Here is a 21,469-nt window from a genome sequence, read left to right as displayed (position 1 = left end):
GCACACTACTTGCTTCTATATATTTCCACTTATATGACAGCAACAGTTATGTTTAAAATTTACACGTTTCTTAAGATATCTCGAGATAGAAAAAAGGTATAGACATGAGGTTTTCGGTATTCTGTTGCTAATTTGGTCTAATTTTGTAATACAGGAAAAAATACATACTTGTATTTAATATTTTCCAAAGAAAACTAGATTTCTAAAAAGAAAATGAATAGCGCCATCTAACCGGCATATTACGTAATAGGTTGTTTCCAAATTATAACTATTACATTGATGAAAAAGAGCTGTTTTCAACAAGAGCAAGTTTGCAAAAATCGATTAAGCAGAACCGGACTTACAGCGATTTTTTCATAACAATGTTCCCACTCACCCCCACCTCTTATTTGCACAGGTAGACTTAAACTTGTGAAATAAAATATGCGCAGAATTTTATGAAGAATACGATAATCGGATTGGCAGTGTCCTTTCATTAGGCAAATTTTGTAAAATTTGGATTTTTAAATTTTTGATATTTAATTACGCCCTCTAGCGGTGGACTTACAATTATGAAAATGATTTCCAGGCTTTTCTCGAGGCAAATTTTGTTATAAATTTTTTTTTTCCAAAGCTGTACTATAAACGGTTCATGAGATATGGCCGAGCGTCATTCTTATTGGAACACCCGGTACATATATACATTGTAAATCATGATTTGGGACTGCTCATCGTAACATTCAACGTATCTTGGTTTGTTTATTTCTAGTGCATCTTTATTGTGATTGTAGGATAGGTGATTTGGGTTAAAATTTAATATTTTAAGCCCAGGAATCTACAGTTAAAATATTTACAATTATTAATGAAACACCCTGTATCGTATACTACTAAATAAAATATGGATCACAAAACAGTACTGATTAATAAATTGCCTCAAAATTCGGAAAATATTTCATCGTGTGACAATGACCTATTCAATATCGCCAGCGGAAAAACCTAAAATTAATAAAATCAATTAAAATAATTTACGGCGATACTTAAGAAATATTTTCGTAGGAGGCGTTGAAAATAATTTAGAAACAAAAGAATCTCCGCTAATTAAATTTCTTTGTTTGATAGTTAATTTGAATCCGTTTTAATTTGGTTACAACCGGTTCTTTGAGTTTGCGTCGTCTTTCTTCTTCTTTGCGGAATTAAAATTGCCCCTTTTCATCTCGGGATTATTTTTTATTTTTTATGTTTATATCATGGTGGGATGCAAAGCTGCCAGAGATGCTCGTAGTCCACCTGTTATACAAAAACACAATAACTTATACTATTAACACTTCGGAAGAGTTGGCAGATATACTTATTTGTTTAATAAATAATATAGCTGCAATAACAGATTTGAATTTCTAACAATATAAAAGGGTACTAAAAATATTCCAGATGGATAGAATAGAAAGAAAAATATGCTTTATTGTCACTGAAAATTTTTACAATTTTATGGACAAAGCTTACATACAGTCAAAAGAAAAATAATATCAACAACAAATAACAAATAACAACTACAATTTACTAAAATTAGATAAATCGTCAATATACAGTAAATATGATATAAAACCAAAGACAAAAATAATTAATTGCAAAATTTATATAAATTGCAAATTGAACATACTTACAACAAATAAAATACAACATTAGGAATTGACAGTTTAAGCTACTGCGTATGAAACTCAATTTTCTTAGTTATTCATTAAGAAATTCTTCTATTGAATAATATTATGGTCTTTTAGATAGAAAGGCTTTTGTCATTTTACGGAACTTTATGAAGAAGTTGCAGATTTAAGTTGTAAAGGGAGATGTTGTGGTTATAAAGTTTTTTGCGGAATATAATATAGATTTCTTGACTAACTCAGTGGATGGGATCGGTAAATAAATATCAAAGATTGAATTTCTGGTGGAGTAAATATGATTGGGCCTTGCTGGAAAGACATGAAGGTGTTTACGAATTAAACAAACCGTTTCTAGAATATATAAAGATGGAAGTGTTAAAATTCCGTGATTTCTGAAGTAGCTTCTGCAATGTGTAGATCTTCTGAGGCCAAACAGATATCTTATTGCTCTTTTTTGCAATTTAAAATAACATCAAATTGAGCAGCTGTACTAGAACCCCAAAAAGGAAGACCATATCGAAGATGAGACTCGAAAAACAAAAAATATGTTATTTTAGAAGATGCTAAACTGAATTCCCTTGAGACAGATCTCATTGCATAGCAAGCTGAGGCGAGTTTCATACTTAACGAATCGATATGAAGGGACCATTTGAGGTTGCTGTCTAAAAAAAATACCAAGCAATTTTACAGAATCAACGGTACTGATCTGGCTGTTACTAAGAGGCAAAAGTTGAAGAGCTCCTTTATAGGATAATGCTACTGTTTTATCTATATTAAAAGAGAGTAAATTAGAGTCAGACCAGGTCTTTATCGTCAGTAGAACCGAAGTTATAGTTTCATGAAGAGATGCAATAGTTGAGTTGCTCCAAGTGATACTGGTATCATCAGCAAAAAGAAAAATTTTCCCATCGATTTTTAAATTAGTGATGTCATTTATAAAGATAAGGATTAGAAGAGGACCTAATACCGAACCTTGCGGTACTCCACATACAATGTTTTTGAGACTAGAGTCAGTATAATTTGCTCTAACTAGTTGCTTTCTATTATTCAAGTAGGATTGGAACCAATTCAAAGAAATACCTCTAATTCCATAGAAATTTAGTTTTTTAATCAAGACGTCGTCATTTACACAATCAAAAGATTTGGCATAGTCACAGAAAACAGTGATAGTATAAAGATCATTTTTTAGTGCTTAATAAACCTCATGTAGTACAGAAAACATGACATCAGTGGTACATTTATTAGTTAAAAAGCCGAACTGATTTGTGAGATAAAATGTTGTTAGTCCATTCTTTCACGGTTTTTGCTCTAAATTTTAAAGAACCGCTTGGATTGACATGAAATTTGGCATATGCATAGCTTACATGTCAAAGAAAAAAAGTGATATTGTGCAAATAGCAATAGGGCAAAAGCACTATAAAAAAACATATAAGTCCAAAATAAGTCCGGAAATGGATAAACTGACTAATTTTAAGTCACTTTTGTTCAATAGAGCTTTTTCGCCCAGTCAACACTTTTCGAGTTATTTGCGAGTGAATATGTTCATTTTCCAACAAAATAACTACATTTTAGACGGTTTTTCGCAAATAACTCAACAAGTAAGTATTTTGTCGAAAAAAACGTTTTTTGCAAAAATATAGCCTGTAAAAAAGTAAAAAAAAATGGTGGACGCGTTAGGTCTCTGGACCTCGTAAAACCAGAGTTATAGCCAATGAAAAATAGATTCATATTCACCAAATTTCAAATAGAACATTTCGAAGTGAAATATCCAAAAAATTAAGCACTTTTTGGGGAAAATCCATTATAACTTTTTTAAAGCGTTTATTAAAAGCTTTATTTCTGTTTTTATAAAAAGTTTTTAGCATTAAATTTAAGCAAGTTACGCTCAAAATAAAGTTGGTCCTTTTGTTTTGGCAAAGAAAATCGGGAAGACCACCCCCTAATTAGCAACTTAAATGAAATTAATCGTTACCGCTCCACAAATTATTTTACTTATGTTGTGTTAATAATATAAACACAAAATTTGATTTTAATGTAAACTTTTTAAAAATTTTAATTTTGAAAAATATGCTTTTTTCAAAATAACTTAAAAAATGTTAGAGATACCAAAAATCTCGAAAAACAAAAAAGTCAGCATTGCTTGTGTGAATATCATGTATTCTTTTGTTTTTCTGTTAGACAAAAATTGATGTTTCTAAATTTGCATACATTCGTGATCAGTGACTCGTTCAACCACTTTTAACTACAGCCCTTTCAAAAATAAGGACTTTGAACCGATGAAACTTACAGATCATATAAACAATACATACACGAGTCAAGAAACTTGTGAAGTCGTAACTAACTTTATTTTGAGCGTAACTTGTTTACTTTTGATGCTAGAAATTTTTTTTATAAAACAAAAATGAAGCTTTTTTTAAAGACTTTAAATAAGTTGTAATGAGTTTTCCACGAAATGTGCTTCATTTTTGGTTATTTCACGTTAAAGTATTCCATTTGGAATTTGACGAATATGAACCTATTTTTAATTAGCTATAACTCTGCTTCAACTAGGTATAGAAACGTGATATGTACACCATTTTTTAAAATTTTTTACAGGCTATATTTTTGCTATGAATGTTTTTTCAACAAAACATTTACTATTTGAGTTATTTGCAAAAAACCGTCTAAAAGCGTGGTTATTTTGTTGAAAAAATGAACATACACTGGCAAATAACTCGAAAAGTATTGACTTAGTGAAAAAACTCTATAGAACAAAAGTTACTTAAAATTAGTCAGTTTATCAATTTCCGGACTTACTTTGGACGAATACTTCCTCACCCCCAAGAGGGGGTGAAAACCACCCCCGGGGCAAAAGCACATATCGGCACAATATCACTTTTTTTCTTTGACTTGTTAGCTATGTGTATACCAAATTTCAAGTCAATCCAAGCGGTTCTTTAAAATTTAGAGGTTTTGCAATATTTTACCGTTAAAGAACGTACTATGTTATCAACGATAAAGGACAAAAGGACAAGTCGAGTTTTAATGAGTCTCTCAATAATTTTGGAGAGTACCGGTAGTAAGGCAATAAGTCTATAGTTGCAGGTATTAGATTTTTCACCACCCTTATGAAGAGGAATAATAATGGCTTTCTTTAGGCACTCTGGAAATTTACCTTTTTCGAAGGATGAAAATCAAATTTAAAAGTAATCAGAAAAATGAAAGAAAAAATTATATTATGAACAATTAAGTAGAAAACACTACATTAAAAAATTATAGACCCATCAGCCTCTTGACACATATTTATGTACAAACTCTTTATGAAAATCTTAACAAAGAGGCTAACACCTAAACTTGATTTCTATCGGCCCAAAGAACACGCAGGCTTCAGGGCAGGATATGGCAAATACCATTTACATACCATAAATATATTAATTGAAAAATACATCGAGTACAACATACCACTGGTTCTTGCATTTGTTGATTACGAGAAGACTTTTGATTCTGTAGAGTTTGAAACGATACTGGAAGTCCTAAAGCAAAGCCGAATAGATTACAGATACACGTCGCTAATCAAAAGCATCTACAGGAACCAGTGGCGCACCCAGGGGGTTTTGGGGGTTAAGACCCCTCCCAGAGCATATAGAAATATATATAAAGAGTAGTAGAAATAACAAACAAATAGTAAAAATAACAAATCACCAAAATAACAAACGAGGCAGTGGCTCAAGAGCTTCAAAAAATAAAGAAAGGAAAAGTAGTCGCACCAGATGATATTCCTGGGGAAGTCTGGAGAGCATTGGGAGAGACAGGAACAAGTTGGCTAGCAGGTTTATTTAATAGAATTATGGAAGTTGGACAAATGCCAGACGAATGGAGAAGCAGTATACTGTATACTAGTACCTGTCTACAAAAACAAGGGAGATATACAACAATCTACAAACCTACAGGGGTATAAAACTGCTTAGTTACACCATGAAAATATGGGAGAGTAATTGATAGACGGATACCTGAAGAAATACCCGATAATCAATTTGGCTTTATGCGGGGCAGATCAACAACAGATGTAGTTTTCATTATAAGACAGTTGATGGAAAAATACAGGATTAAAGAAATAAACGCTCATATGGTATTCATTGATTTTAAAAAGCCTATGACAGAGTTCCCCGAGAGATTCTGTGGTTGGCACTCAATAAGAAAGGAGTCCCTGGTGAATATGTAAATATTGTGAGATATATGTATGAGGGAGTAACGACTAGTGTTAAGACAGGTGTGGGAGAAACTGATCAATTTCATGTGAAACTCGGTGCTTAGTCCTTATTTATTCTCATTAGTTTTGGACCAGATAACTGCGAAACTACACGGCAACATTCCATGGTACTTAGAGTATGCTGATGATGTCGTGTTAGTAAGAAATAGTGAAAGAGACAGAACAAAAACTGGAACACTGGAGACAAGCTCTGGAGGAAAAAGGTTTAAAACTTATTAGGACAAAAACCAAGTATTCGGAATGCTCATTTAAAAGATGATGGAGTTACTACAAATAAAATGGTATCTTTGGATGGTGAAATCATTGTGAAAAGCAATAGTTTTAAGTACCTGGGATCGTTATTACAGAGTAATGGATAAATAGATGGAGATGCATGCAGTAGAATTAGGGCTGGATGGCTGAAGTGGACGGAAGCGAGTGGTGTGTTGTGTGACAGAAAAATTCCAATGAAGCTGAACGGAAAATTCTATAAAACAGCCGTAAAACCGGCTATGATGTACGGAACTGAATGTTGGGCAGTGAAAAAAAAAAGAGAAATAACGAATGCATGTGGCGGAAATGATAATGCTTAGATGGATGAGTGGAGTGACAAAAAAGGATAAAATTAAAAATGAGTATATTAGGGGAAGTCTAGGTGTGGCACCAATTGATGCCAAAATGTGAGAGCATAGGTTAAGATGGTTTGGTCATGTTCAACGTCGAGACGTTAATAATTAATCATCCAATACGAAGAATTGCTGAATTGCAGATTCCTGGAAGGAGTAGGAGAGGAAGACCAAAGAAGACCTGGGGGAGACGATTAGGCAGGACATGTTGGTAAAGGGGATTAATATTGATATGACCCAAGATAGAATTGTGTGGAGAAATGCAATTAGGGAAGCCGACCTCGCATAGGGATAAGGCAAAGAGAATGATGATGATGTAAAGAATAGTAGAAAAATGTAACTTCTGTCTTTCTTAACTAATTGTCTTTCACAAACAATACAAAAAAAATTCGGTGCCTAAGCCAACCCCTCCCAGAGGAAAATTCTAGGTGCGCCACTGACACAGAAAAATTCAGCTTAAATCGAGTAGTAAGACAATAATATGTCCCCAAAATTGTTCACGGTAGCTATAGAGTCAATTTTTTTAAGAACACTCAATGGCAAGATATGGGCATCGATATAGATGGAGAAATATTAAATCATCTTATGTTTACAAATTATATATGTTAATCGTAGACAACCTACAAAATACAGTTTCTATGATACATTCGCTTAAAACTCTGTCTGAAAGAGCAAGATTAAAAATAAATTTTGAGAAAACTAATCTTATGACAAATCCCGTAATGAGTGAAAATATAACTATTAACAATAATCCCATACAACAAATAGACACTTATAAATGTCTGGAACGCGAGATCAAAATAAGCAGAGACAATCAAACACATGATACTGAAACATGTCAGTAACGGCCACTAAAAATGAAAGAACTATTGGCCGATATAGAAAGGTGGCCGGTATTGCCAGTTTTTGTAGTCTACATATAATTGGTTTGGGGAATTTTTAAACTGGCCGTTAGTACAGGTCTCCGGTTTTGGCAGGTGGCCGTTAACATAGGTTTTACTGTATATACAGAGGCAAATAAGTCTGACATGACCAGCAAGTAAAAGGAAAGGATACGCCTAGAAAAATTAAGCAGTTTATTAAAATATGCACCTGGAACGTCAAGACCATGTACGAATGCCATTCATGAAAATTTATAATGCCATTCATGAAATGGAAAGATTAAATATCGATATAATGGGCATCAGTGAAATGCGATGGCCTGATGCCGGAAAATGTCAAATAAACGAGCACCAAGCAACGAACTGTCAACACTGATGGAATCGCCATAAAACGAAGTTAATGGCGTCAGGATGAGATAGAAGATAATCAGGTAAAGGAGGAAAGATAATCGGACAGTGCTAGTCAGGTACGTTGCAGTTGTAGCAAATTTTACCTGACAAATTCTCTGTCTCTCTCATGTCTCTCTAGAAGTGCTAGAACCTCTCTCTTGTATGTTGGCGCCTATCTCGCTTCACTGTTGGAATGGGACGGGGCCATTCCATCAGTGTTGACAGTTCATTGGCACCAAGTATATTACTCTGGAAATACAGAAGGTCAACATAAACATGGCGTCGGAATAATTTTAAATAAACAAATAAAAAAATACGTTACGAATTTTGTTCCAATATCCGAGAGAATCATGCTCATTCAATTGGATTTATTCCCAGCAAAAACCAACATAATCCAAATATAGGCACCCACAGCAGACAAATCAGACGAACTAATAGAGGCTTTTTATTACGATTTAAGGAAAGTCCTAAGTAAGTTAAAAACCAATGAAGTAACGCTAGTTATGGGTGACTTTAATGCCAAAATCGGTAAGGGTAGTTATGGTGAAGTAGTAGGTTCATGGGGTTTGGGTGAGCGAAATGAGAGAGGAGAACGCCTACTCACATTTACTACGAAAGAAGAGTTGGTAATCACCAATACACTCTTCAAATTACCATATAGAAGGTTGCACACATGGCGCTCACCCGGTGACACGCCAGAAAATCTCATAAGAAACCAGATTGACTATATTTTAATAAATAAAAGATTCAGTGCAGATATTAAGTCAGATAATAACCCACTTGTCGGTAAGTTTCGTCTGAAATTTAAAAAAATCCACAAGCCTAATCCTATAAGATACGATCTCAAACAACTAAGAGATGATGACATAAAGCAAGAAGTACGGGAATATCTGAAGAACAACATATCTAAGTCAGAAGTAGTTAATGATGTTTACACAAAAATAAACCACTTAGAAAACATTTGGAAGGAAATATTAGACCAATAACTGCGACAGAAAAGAAAAAACCATAGATGATGGACAGAAGAAGAGAATCCAAGCGGAAAGACTACGTTGCATATAAGTTTCTAGACAAAGAGATAAAAAAGCTGTCAGAGAAGCTAAAAACAGAAATCTGGAAGAACAGTGTGAAGAAATCGAGATATTGGAACGTAAACACGATTCCTTCAACCTCCACAAAAAGATCAAAGAAGCAGCAGGCATCTATAAATCAAAAAGACCGGGACACTTAACAGACGCTCAAGGAAATCCAATAGTTGATATTGAAGAAACAAAAACAATATGGATGAACTATGTGACAACAACATTTGAAGACGATAGAAATGTCACCATCACACAAAATAAAAATGACGATACCGGACCACCTATTCTCGAAGCGGAAGTAGAAGCTGCTATAAACAACATTAAGGAGGGAAAAGCCGCACGACCAGGAGAGTTCTACTCAGAATTTTTGAAAATTATGGATAAAGACGAAGTAAAAAGACTTACCTTGATCTTCAACAATATATACCAAAGTGGAAAAATACCCCAACAGTGGCTAAGATCAACTTTTATAACAATCCCTAAAAAACCCAATGCCAAAAAATGTGAAGATTATCGAATAATAAGCCTTAGGAGCCATATCCTGAAAACTTTTTTAAAAATTATACATAAAAGGATATATGTATAAAAAGTGTGAAGAACACATGACAAACACCCAATTCGGCTTCATGGATGCATTGGGTACTCGAGAGGCACTTTTTGCAATACAAGTTCTCTTTCAAAGATGTAGAGACGTGAAATGTGATATATATGTGTGTTTTGTTGATTACCAGAAAGCGTTCGATAGAATAAAACATGACGAACTGATAAAAATATTAACTTCAATTGGTCTAGACAGCAGAGATCGCCGTATAATAAACAATATCTATTACGAACAAACTGCAGCTGTTAGAGTAGGGGATCAGTTAACAGGCGACATAAAGATAAAAAGAGGTGTGTGACAGGGATGTATATTGTCCCCATTATTGTTCAATACATATTCAGAGCACATTATGAACCTAGCGCTAACGGACATAGACGAGGGAATACTTACAAACGGAGAACGATTGAACAACATTAGATACGCTGATGATACTGTCATTTTTGCAGACAGTCTTGAAGGTCTGGAGACACTTGTCTCCAGGGTGGCAGAAGTAAGTAGCAGATTTTGGCTTGATTTTAACATCAAAAAAACCAAATACATGGTTATAAGCAAAAATACACCTGGTCAATTACTAGTTAACCAACAAGCTATAACACAAATCACCAACTTTTGTTATTTGGGTGCAAACTTAAATGAACAGTGGGACCAATCGACGGAAATTAAGATAAGGATCGAGAAGGCAAGATCAGCTTTCGTCAAAATGAAAAAAATCTTTAACAGCCACGATATAAAATTGGAAATAAAAGTTCGTTTACTAAAATGCTCCGTTCTTTTATATGGCGTAGAGTCATGGACCTTAACTGAAGCATCACTGAAGAGACTAGAAGCATTTGAGATGTGGTGCTATAGACGCATGTTGAGGATTTTCTGGATAGACAGAGTTACCAACGAAGAAGTTCTACATAGAATGAGTAAAGAGCGCAAACTAATTGTAACCATAAAACGTCGCAAACTGGAATACCTAGGCCATATAATGCGCAATGAACAACGTTATGACCTACTTTGGACCATACTTCAAGGTAAAGTGCATGGGAAAAGAGGTCCAGGACGAAGAAGAATATCCTGGCTGCATAACCTGCGAAAATGGTTTAACTTAACCACTACCGGGCTTTTCAGGGCAGCAGTCAACAAAGTCAGAATAGCCATGTTAGTGTCCAACATCCGTAACGGATAGGCACCATAAGAAAAATGAACAGCATTTGGCAAATTAAGGCATATTCTAAAAACTTTAATTCCCATATTGTCTCAAGCGAAAGGTTTATAATCAATGTGTTTTGACCGTACAAACTTATGGATCAGTGACTTTAACACAAATAAACTCAGAGTTACACAAAGAGCCAGGGAATGTGCAATGCTGAACGTGGGCCTTCGAGACCACATAACCAACCAACAAATCAGACAAAGATCAGGAGTTCAAGACGTCATCGAAAGAACCACGACGCTTAAGTGGAACTGTGCAGGGCACTTCTCTAGAACACAAGATGTATGGTGGACAAGACGAATCATGGAAGGAGACCCAGAAACTATAAAAGAAGCCAAAGACGACCACCGACTAGATGGACCGACGACTTAAAAAGAGTAACGGGAAACTGGCTACAAGCGGCCCAGTGTAGAGAACACTGGAAAGAACTGAGGGAGGCCTATGTCCAGTAGTGGACGCGATTGACTGATTGATGATGATGATGATGAAGTGAAAAACAGAGCGAAAAATTGTACTATTCTACTTCTATACTTCTATAGAATAGTAGACATAGAGAAGCATAGAGGATATAGATGATGAATTATTGTAAATTGTTTTCGGGGTTTATAGATCATGGTTTAAAAATATTTCTTCCTCACATTTCGGTTGCTACTTTTCTTTTGTGCTAAGGTGAAAAGGTTCTGAACCAGCTTTGAATATGTCCCTGATGCCTGATACCGTTCGATAAGAGAATTGAAGATACCTGCTGACGTCATGACGTCAGACACTCTTTTTTCTGAAGGATGACCACAACACTTGGATCTACAGACCGAGCGCGTTTCGTAAATTGCACGGCTTCGCGCAATCGTACTTGAGACACTGTGTCAGGTGAGGTGTTTGAAAATTTGAGTAACTTGATTCTGTGGTGTGAATTTCTAAAACTTTTAAGTGTGGTTTTTGACCGTTGTGAGAAATTATTTATTTAGTAAGAAAAGAAAATAATCGTTTTCGTTTTGATTCAATTCGAGTCTCTTGCCATCCTCTGACACCGTGTTTCGGGGTCCCTACCCCTTATCAAAGAGGCTATGCAAGTAGACTGAATTGAATCAACTCGAAACCAAGAAGAACTGCATATATTAAAATATCTGCAGCAGAGTGTGGTTAGACTGTCCTCTAACGGGGAATGACAAAATAAATAAAAATAAATTTCAACCACGAGTCAGGATTCTGTTAACCAAGATACGATAGTACCAAGCGGCGCCGCTAGGAGGAGCACTCCAACAATGCGTCTCAGAATACTTTAACGAAACGTGGTCATTGTGCACTCTAAACCGAGTAAGGTATGAAAAAGAAAAGAAAATAATCGTTTTCGTTTTGATTCAATTCGAGTCTCTTGCCATCCTCTGACACCGTGTTTCGGGGTCTCTACCCCTTATCAAAGAGGCTATGCAAGTAGACTGAATTGAATCAACTCGAAACGAAGAAGAACTGCATATATTAAAATATCTGCAGCAGAGTGTAGTTAGACTGTCCTCTAACGGGGAATGACAAAATGAATAAAAATAAATTTCGACCACGAGTCAGGATTCTGTTAACCGAGATACGATAGTACCAAGCGGCGCCGCTAGGAGGAGCACTCCAACAATGCGTCTCAGAATACTTTAACGAAACGTGGTCATTTTGTACTCTAAACCGAGTAAGGTATGAAAAAGAAAAGAAAATAATCGTTTTCGTTTTGATTCAATTCGAGTCTCTTGCCATCCTCTGACACCGTGTTTCGGGGTCTCTACCCCTTATCAAAGAGGCTATGCAAGTAGACTGAATTGAATCAACTCGAAACGAAGAAGAACTGCATATATTAAAATATCTGCAGCAGAGTGTAGTTAGACTGTCCTCTAACGGGGAATGACAAAATGAATAAAAATAAATTTCGACCACGAGTCAGGATTCTGTTAACCGAGATACTATAGTACCAAGCGGCGCCGCTAGGAGGAGCACTCCAACAATGCGTCTCAGAATACTTTAACGAAACGTGGTCATTTTGTACTTTAAACCGAGTAAGGTATGAAAAAGAAAAGAAAATAATCGTTTTCGTTTTGATTCAATTCGAGTCTCTTGCCATCCTCTGACACCGTGTTTCGGGGTCTCTACCCCTTATCAAAGAGACTATGCAAGTAGACTGAATCGAATCAACTCGAAACGAAGAAGTTAGACTGTCCTCTAACGGGGAATGACAAAATGAATAAAAATAAATTTCGACCACGAGTCAGGATTCTGTTAACCGAGATACGATAATACCAAGCGGCGCCGCTAGGAGGAGCACTCCAACAATGCAGAATACTTTAACGAAACGTGGTCATTTTGTACTCTAAACCGAGTAGGGTATGAAAAAGAAAAGAAAATAATAAATTACTCGGTTTAGAGTACAAAATGACCACGTTTCGTTAAAGTATTCTGAGACGCATTGTTGGAGTGCTCCTCCTAGCGGCGGCGCTTGGTACTATCGTATCTCGGTTAACAGAATCCTGGTCGGAATTAACGGAATCGTGGTCGAAATTTATTTTTATTCATTTTGTCATTCCCCGTTAGAGGACAGTCTAACCACACTCTGCTGCAGATATTTTAATATATGCAGTTGTTCTTCGTTTCGAGTTGATTCAATTCAGTCTACTTGCATAGCCTCTTTGATAAGTGGTAGAGACCCCGAAACACGGTGTCAGAGGATGGCAAGGGACTCGAATTGAATCAAAACGAAAACGATTATTTTCTTTTCTTTTTCATACCTTACTCGGTTTAGAGTACAAAATGACCACGTTTCGTTAAAGTATTCTGAGACGCATTGTTGGAGTGCTCCTCCTAGCGGCGTCGCTTGATACTATCGTATCTCGGTTAACAGAATCCTGACTCGTGGTCGAAATTTATTTTTATTCATTTTGTCATTCCCCGTTAGAGGACAGTCTAACCACACTCTGCTGCAGATATTTTATTATATGCAGTTCTTCTTCGTTTCGAGTTGATTCAATTCAGTCTACTTGCATAGCCTCTTTGATAAGGGGTAGAGACCCCGAAACACGGTGTCAGAGGATGGCAAGAGACTCGAATTAAATCAAAACGAAAACGATTATTTTCTTTTCTTTTTCATACCTTACTCGGTTTAGAGTACAAAATGACCACGTTTCGTTAAAGTATTCTGGGACGAATTGTTGGAGTGCTCCTCCTAGCGGCGCCGCTTGGTACTATCGTATCTCGGTTAACAGAATCCTGACTCGTGGTCGAAATTTATTTTTATTCATTTTATTTATTTAGTGTTGTGTTTATAATTTAAACTTTTGTTTTATTTTCAAAGTGTTCTTTTTGTTGTAAGTAGAAAATGAATCGTTGTACTAAGTGTAACATAAACTTTTCGAAATCTTCTAACTTGATGGCACATGTAAAAAGAAAACATCCAGGTAATATCATATTTTATACAGGGTGTTTGGTAAACAATGGGCCATAGCTTAACCGTAGATTTCTGAGCTTAAAATAGGTCGATTTAAGCTAATAACTTACCTTAGTACTAAAGTTGTAGTCCCGATAAAACCCACCATAGATGCTATAAGAAATCAAAAAGATATCAATTTGGGTTTTCCATCCACATCCAGAATACCCTCCAATAAAAAAATTATACCCCAAAGGAAATTTTTTCCAACAAAAAAAATTAAAAAGGGAAAGAAAAGTTCAAAATTGCAAAACCCGTCCTCAGAAGAAGCCAATATGCTAGCTGCAAACCTTTTAATTCAAAAATAATTTATTTTTTTATGTGTCAGTATATAATATATGTTTTAAAATAAGTTTTGTTTTATTTTTTGAGAAAAAATAAAAAATACAGGAATACAGCATACTTACAGTACTTTTTTTGAAATGCTATTTTCCAAAGTTTATAAAATTTCTTACGCTCGATTTTATATTAATAAAGTTAAAGTGGACTTTAAATTTAAAGTTTTCTTTAACTGTTACAATTGCATTTTTTAAGGTAACACACACTTTAACTTTATTATGAAATCGAGCGTTAGTCAAAATTCTAAATGCTCAGTAAATAATATCAACAAGTAGGTACTTGTATTGAAAACAACATATTTTGTAATTTGAAAAAAAACAACATATTTACAACATAGATAACAAAACAACATGCTTTGTTACGTATTTTAAAAAACTCTCCATCATGCATGCTCCATGAGAAAAGAAAATATAAAACTAATTTCATCCTTATCGTGTCTCAGATGGCGTAGCTACTTTTGCTATAACTACTCAACGCTTTGCTACTCTACCTACTTACATACAATTTGTATTATTTTATCAAAAAACAAGCATTTACATACTCTGCAAATTGTATATTTTGCTTTGCACTTTCATATGAAAAAACCGCGGTATTTATCTTGAACTTTTTTTGAACAAGGTGCAATACTTAGGTAATATTATTATTAATAAAACAAAGTATATTAAAATACAATGTTAAAAACTTTAATAATATTAGCAATATTTAAAAACTTTAATATATTATATTATAGTATACATATTATGAATCAGTAGAAACGATTATATTTAAATTTGGTAAATTATAACTCCACTCGACCAGAGCACGACCACACAACTCAAAACACAAGTACGCAATACGGTTGCGTGAAGCGTGGCTCGAAGCCGTGCAATTTACGAGACTCGCTCGGTCTGTAGATCCTTGTGACCACAACTGTACTTAGCACAGCATACACACGGCACTAGTTAGCCTGTTACCAAAAATAGAGTCACTAGCTTGATGAAGTTTGGCTCGCGTGTATAGTATATCTAACTTTTTGATTTGCGTACAAGTTATCGTGTACCTAGACACAGCGAAAAGACTACGAAAGAAGAAAATGAAAGAGTAATAAATGTTAAAGGCGTTAAAAATAGAAAGAGAATAAGGTACGATGGTTTTGAATAAAACAGACTTATAATTATTTCAGTGTATATTTTATAATAAAATTTACAAAATAAAATAATAGCAGTAACACATTGCTACATAGGTTAAAAAAACATACTACACATGTAATTTATTTTTTCAACAATCATTTAATAAAGAAAAATTTTTGGCAGTCATTGATAACGAAAGGATAAGTTTGACAGATAAAAACATTTTCGCCATAATATTCTCGTTTAATAACTCGGTTAAATTTAAATAAAAAAACATATGGATTACTAACTGCGGTGTTTCGAATACATCTCTGAAGATCATGAGTGGTCTAAGAGTTCCAAAAATAAATTTCATTTTATTAAGTGGTTCTCGAAAAAAATTTGATTGTATTATGGGCAAAAAAAACATTTTTGGTCTTAAGTAAACGCGGATCACTGTTGTCTACAATAATGTATCAAGTTTTTGCTGAAATGTATAAATAGTTGTTAAATTACTAAATAATACTGGGAATTTCGATTATTATAATGTTTATAAAATGCTATGATCTGATTTAGCCACTTTGTAGAAGAATTCCAAATGATTACATTAATACAATACTGTCAAAAACGTATTATCTACAATCTTAGCTAAATTTTCCATTCAAATAATGGCGATAAAATATTGCAGATAAGAGTAGAAAACCCACACAATGTTTTCGAAAATGGTTTTAAATAGAAATAAATAAATAATAAGATCATATCTCTAGTCTTATGTCATTTCACATCACCTTCAACGCCTTCCTTCTAGTACATGCTGTATTTCTTTAAAACTTTTGCCTTTTGTTTCAGGCACTATAAATACTACAAACAAAATAGAAAGAACTGAAGTTATCCCGAAAATCCAAAAGGTGTACGGCCTACCAACTGCATCAGATAAATATGGAAAACCTAAAGTAACTAGAAAAGCCAGTAACAGGCAAACACATGTTGACAAACTGGCAGCCATTGCTTTGATGTTACTGGAAAACAGTTCTCCACACACTGTCAAAGGTAATGTACCAAATCCAAAGTTGAATGATACGAAAAATACAATAAGACTAAGAATAGGTAGCCAGAATATGGAGTCTGTATTATAATTGTTCTCTAGACAAAAGAAAAATGCTCCTAAAGCTGCTAGTGATATAGTACAACCAACATTGGAAGCTAGTAAAAGTACTTTTCTTCCTAATCTATCTACTAAAAGAGTGGAAAATATGTTGGAAATAATCTGAACACCTCCTAATATTAACGAGGCTGTATTGGAATTAATGCTAGTCTTGGCAGCTTCGAAAATAGATTGCATATAGTTCAGCACTGCCATAAATCCTAATAATTGTTGAAACATCAGAAGCCCACAGGTAATAGTCAAACCTTTTCTAGCTGCTTTAGTGGAATATATCTCTCTCCAATCTGATTTCTTTTCCTTATTTTCATTTATAACTTCTTCGAGATATGCTAATTCTTCATGCACCTTACTGGTAGTTCTTATTTTTTTCAAGCACGCTTCAGCTTCTTTATCTAACTTTTTGGCCAAGAAGTAATAAGGACTCTCAGGTATAAAAGGTACAAACATTACATAGAACAGTATTATTGGAAATAATTGAAGATAGGCAAACATTTGAATAGAAACTACAGGTCCAATAGCATAAACGATAAAATATCCTATTGCTCCCATAATACCCATAATGCAACCTAGAAATCCTCTATTCGAATCTTCAGAAATTTCTGCAACGTAACTTGGTAATACAGCTAAGGTACAGCCACAACTTAGACCGAGAAAAAATCTAGTTATGTAGAAAACAGTAACTGATTTAGCTAGTGCTATACCTATATAACAGAATAGGAACGGTAAGCTAAATAGTATTAGTGTTTTCTTTCGACCGAGTTTCTGAGACACATAACCAGCTATAATTGTTCCTGGGACGCTGGTAAAAGTTGGTAAAGAAGCTATCAGTGACTTTTCAGCTGTTGTTATGGGCCGTCCAAGAGGATTGACATCTGGATCCAAGCTTTCTAGTTTTATTAAAGATGGAGAAGCCCATGCCATGGCTATTCCTGTGGCTAACGTCAAAATGTTCACTAAAAATAAATTGTGGTTAAATTAAAAGTATTAAGACTACAAATAATCGTAGGTTACTTATTTGTAAATATTTAAAAGTGGTATCGTAATACCGTATCGTAATGATAAAATGGGATCTGCAGGCTTAAATCAATATACCTTTTTTAATAATGAGGCATACCTAAACTCTAACTAAAGCTATGTATAAGAGACTGAAGGTTTTATAACAAATTCGGAAAACGAATGGAATATATGTCTTAATTAATAAACAAACTCTATGGGACTACTGATGAGGGAAAAACAACCCCCGAAACCGGTATAGACTCTTCCTGCACTCTCAGATTTGACCATAGTATTAAGCAGCTGCTGCATTTTCGTGTTGCAAAGAAATTGAGAATGTTTATACATTTTTAATTCATTTACTCTTTTGTTTGAGTATTAAGGAATCTTTCTTGTTGGAGCTTTTACCACGCTGAGCAGATGAGTTGTGAATTATTTAAAATTCTCTCATCTTAATTTCCTCCACATCCTGTAAGAATTATAAATTTTGAAAATCTCAGGAGGTGTAACCAAAGAAAGTATTCCACCTTTTGTCAATCTGGTGGTATGGGAACGATATTTTTTGTTGTTTTCTGTGCTACTTCGATTGATAACTTACTTTGTTTTTCGGTAGATGGCCCTAGTTCATCCGTGACATTTCTTTCTTTGCAATTCGGAAAGGCCCAAAGTGTGGTACGTGGAAGAATCTGAGAGAGGAGGATATGGGACTACTGATAAGGGGGAAACAACCCCCGAAACCGGTATAGCCTCTTCCTGCACTCTCAGATTTGACCACCGATATTTATTGTCGTTTTCTGTGCTACTTCGATTGATAACTTACTTTGTTTCATTTTATTATTATCTAGATTTAAGTCATCTGTCTCTCACAGCCGATATACCAGGGTCTCATAATATTACGATCGCTTCCTTTGCTGATGACGTAGTAATACTAGCTGTAAATGAAGATCCCATACAAGCCTCACAAGACCTGCAACACCATCTGGACATACTCAGTGAATGGTACACAAAATGGCAAACAAAAGTAAACAAAACAAAATCATCTCAAATAACGTTTACCAACCGCCACAACACATGCCCACCTGTAAGAATGGAAAATGTACGAATACCAACAGTAACAGACGCTAAATACCTTGGCCTCCATCTTGACCAACGTCTTACTTGGAAGAAACATATCCAGACCAAAAGAAGACAGCTAGACTTGAAATTCCGGCGAATGTATTGGCTCATTGGGCGCAGATCAAAACTCAACATCCAAAACAAAATTCTTCTGTACAAAGCAATACTCAAACCTATTTGGTACTATGGACTACACCTCTGGGGCTGTGCAAAGTCAACATCCTTGAATATCATCCAAAGATTCCAGTCTAAAGTTCTAAGATCAATAGTGAATGCACCATGGTACGTAAATAATCAAACACTTCACGAAGAATTAAATATACCTTCCATCAGAGAAGAAATCCATCGAGCCACGGAGTTACAAAATGAGCGTACCAGTCACCAGTAAAATGAGTTAGTAAGCGAATTATTCCATAATGGCCCTGCCACAAGGAGACTAGATAGAACCTGGCCTCAGGACCTATTTTAAAACTTAAACATAAATAGAATAAGATGAGACATCATTGGAAGTCTCTTCTTCATGCCCAAAAACATGGAACAAATTTACTTAATACTCTTTTAATGGTGTAGATTGTAAATAAACATAATTACATAATAAAATCTGTCTCTCACTCTCTTTAAGGAGAAAATTAACTGATCCCAGATACCTACGATACCAAAAGGATTCAGCTCTGAGAGAACTCCTTCTATGTTAACGAGACTTAAGTTACTTGGTATGCTGGGGTTCTCTATATTTTCATAGGCACCTGGACGTTGAGGGCACTATCATTTTCTGCGGTATGTTCTCAAATGCTCTTCATTCTTTACTTCTCCATTGTCTCGTACTACTCTTTATTGTTACACTGCTCTTGTGTATCTTGGTGATCTTACCACGCAGATTATTGTTCTTAGGTGTCGCCACATCACTTGGTATTGTTTGCATTGTTATTTTTAAACTACATAGTCTAAGATTAGATCTATTATGTGCCAGTGGTTGGTCTGTAAGTATAGTACGCTTCCAGCATAGCTTATAGTTGTTATTCTCAAACATGTTAGGTACATATTAATAATAAAAGAGATGGTTGATTTAGAGAAGTGGCAATTTTTTGGGTACTCCTTAGTGCAGTATGAGTAATGCCGTTCTTTATAAGCAGTTTTAACAAATTCGTTACAACCTCCGGAAAGATGTTCGATGGATTTTGGGCTTCTTCTTCTTTAAGTACCGTGCCCAAATTTTAGGCGAGGGTAGCTTACATATCAATTTGCCGATATCGTTCTCGATCTTGCGCGGCATGTAATAATTGATCTGCTGATAAGCCAGTCCATTGACGAAGGTTTCGGAGCCATGAATATTTCTTCCGACCAATTCCTCTTTTTCCGTCAATCTTTCCATTGAGTATTAACTGCAGCATCCTGTATCTGCTACCTCTCATTATATGCCCCAGATATTCAAGTTTTCTCTTTTTTATTATCTTGATTGTCACCTTCGCGTTGACCTACTCTCTTTAAGACTTCTCTGTTTGAAATGTGTTGAACCCAAGATATTCTGAGTATTCTACGGTATGACCACATCTCGAAGGCTTCTAATTTGTTCATCATGTTAACTTTCATGATCCAGGTTTCACATCCCTATAGTAATACAGGATACACATAAAATTTTAGGAACTTGATTCTTAGTTGTAAGTTCGGATAGATCTAAGTTTCATAATGCTCTTCTTACAATTTCTATACGAGTTTTAATTTCTTCATCCGGATTTTGTGTCTCGTTTATCCAACATCCTAGGTATTTAAAATGGTACTGGGCTAGGTAAGGTTCTTTGGGCTAGACAATCCTTATATGAATGCCATGAATGCCAAGCTTTGATGATATATTTCAGGTAGTTTTTGGGTACCATTTCCTGTCCCATAATGGCAGTAGAAACTCATTGAATTAATTTTTTACTGTTAAAACATGGGCGATGTAGCGTAACTGTGTGACTCTAATTTCAAATCATACAGTCACATACAACAGATAATTAATTGTACAGTATTGCTACTTTTGATGCTAAAACCCAAGTCAGTAATATTCAGTAATTAAGATAGATGGTTCATCGTTAGGCAGAACCACAGCGGATTTGACAAGTCCGCTTGGAACAAGCCCCGGTTGATAGAAGTATTTTTAGGCTCGATATGGTTTGCACTGGATATTTGAATGTGAATTTTGGTCTTCAAATATGTCATTATATGCTTATAACGGTCACTCTATTACTATACGGGTTATACTTAGTTAGATCTTGGGTGTTGTTTCTATCCTTCGGTATTAAATAAGTTGTTTCTTGAATAAGTAATGATAAAGTTTCCTGCACATTGGATATAACATGGTTAATTAATATTGCTTAGCCAGAGTGGTCCTGCAGATTATCAGTTATGAAAGTTTTTGATGACATTCTCAACTTCTTCTCAGTGAAAAGTTCGTAGGGAATCACAGTAGCCTTGGCATATGGGCCTCGTGTCTTGGATCTGTCCAGCATTCGTGTTAAGAGTAGCTGGCCTTGAAAGTTGATTTTCCCAAAACACAGGCATCCTGAATAAACGACAAGTTTTTATTTTAGCTTATCCTGGCACTGCTCAGCTACTCAGCTCTGTTGTTTTCTAGATCATATTGTATCCTGCAGTGCTCAGCGATATTTCTTCAGAACTTCTAATTCTT

At 35.0% G+C, this 21,469-nt stretch overlaps 1 protein-coding gene across 4 annotated transcripts in view; it reads right to left on the bottom strand.

Moving 5' to 3' along the window:
* Window positions 1-15,586: 15,586 nt before the first annotated feature.
* LOC114335899 (facilitated trehalose transporter Tret1) overlaps window positions 15,587-21,469 on the bottom strand; it is a 39,209-nt gene continuing 33,326 nt past the window's right edge. For all 4 annotated transcript variants that reach the window (XM_028286194.2, XM_050649813.1, XM_050649914.1 and 1 more), the window contains exon 3: window positions 15,587-17,645. In XM_028286194.2, the coding sequence (XP_028141995.1) occupies window positions 16,318-17,645 (1,328 nt within the window). In that variant the 3' untranslated portion in view covers window positions 15,587-16,317. The remainder of the gene's footprint in view (window positions 17,646-21,469) is intronic.

This window comes from Diabrotica virgifera, chromosome 1 (assembly GCF_917563875.1).
Source record: "Diabrotica virgifera virgifera chromosome 1, PGI_DIABVI_V3a".
Classification (NCBI taxonomy): domain Eukaryota; kingdom Metazoa; phylum Arthropoda; class Insecta; order Coleoptera; family Chrysomelidae; genus Diabrotica; species Diabrotica virgifera.
Note: the sequence above shows the minus strand (reverse complement) of the source record. Positions and strands in the feature narration are given on the sequence as shown.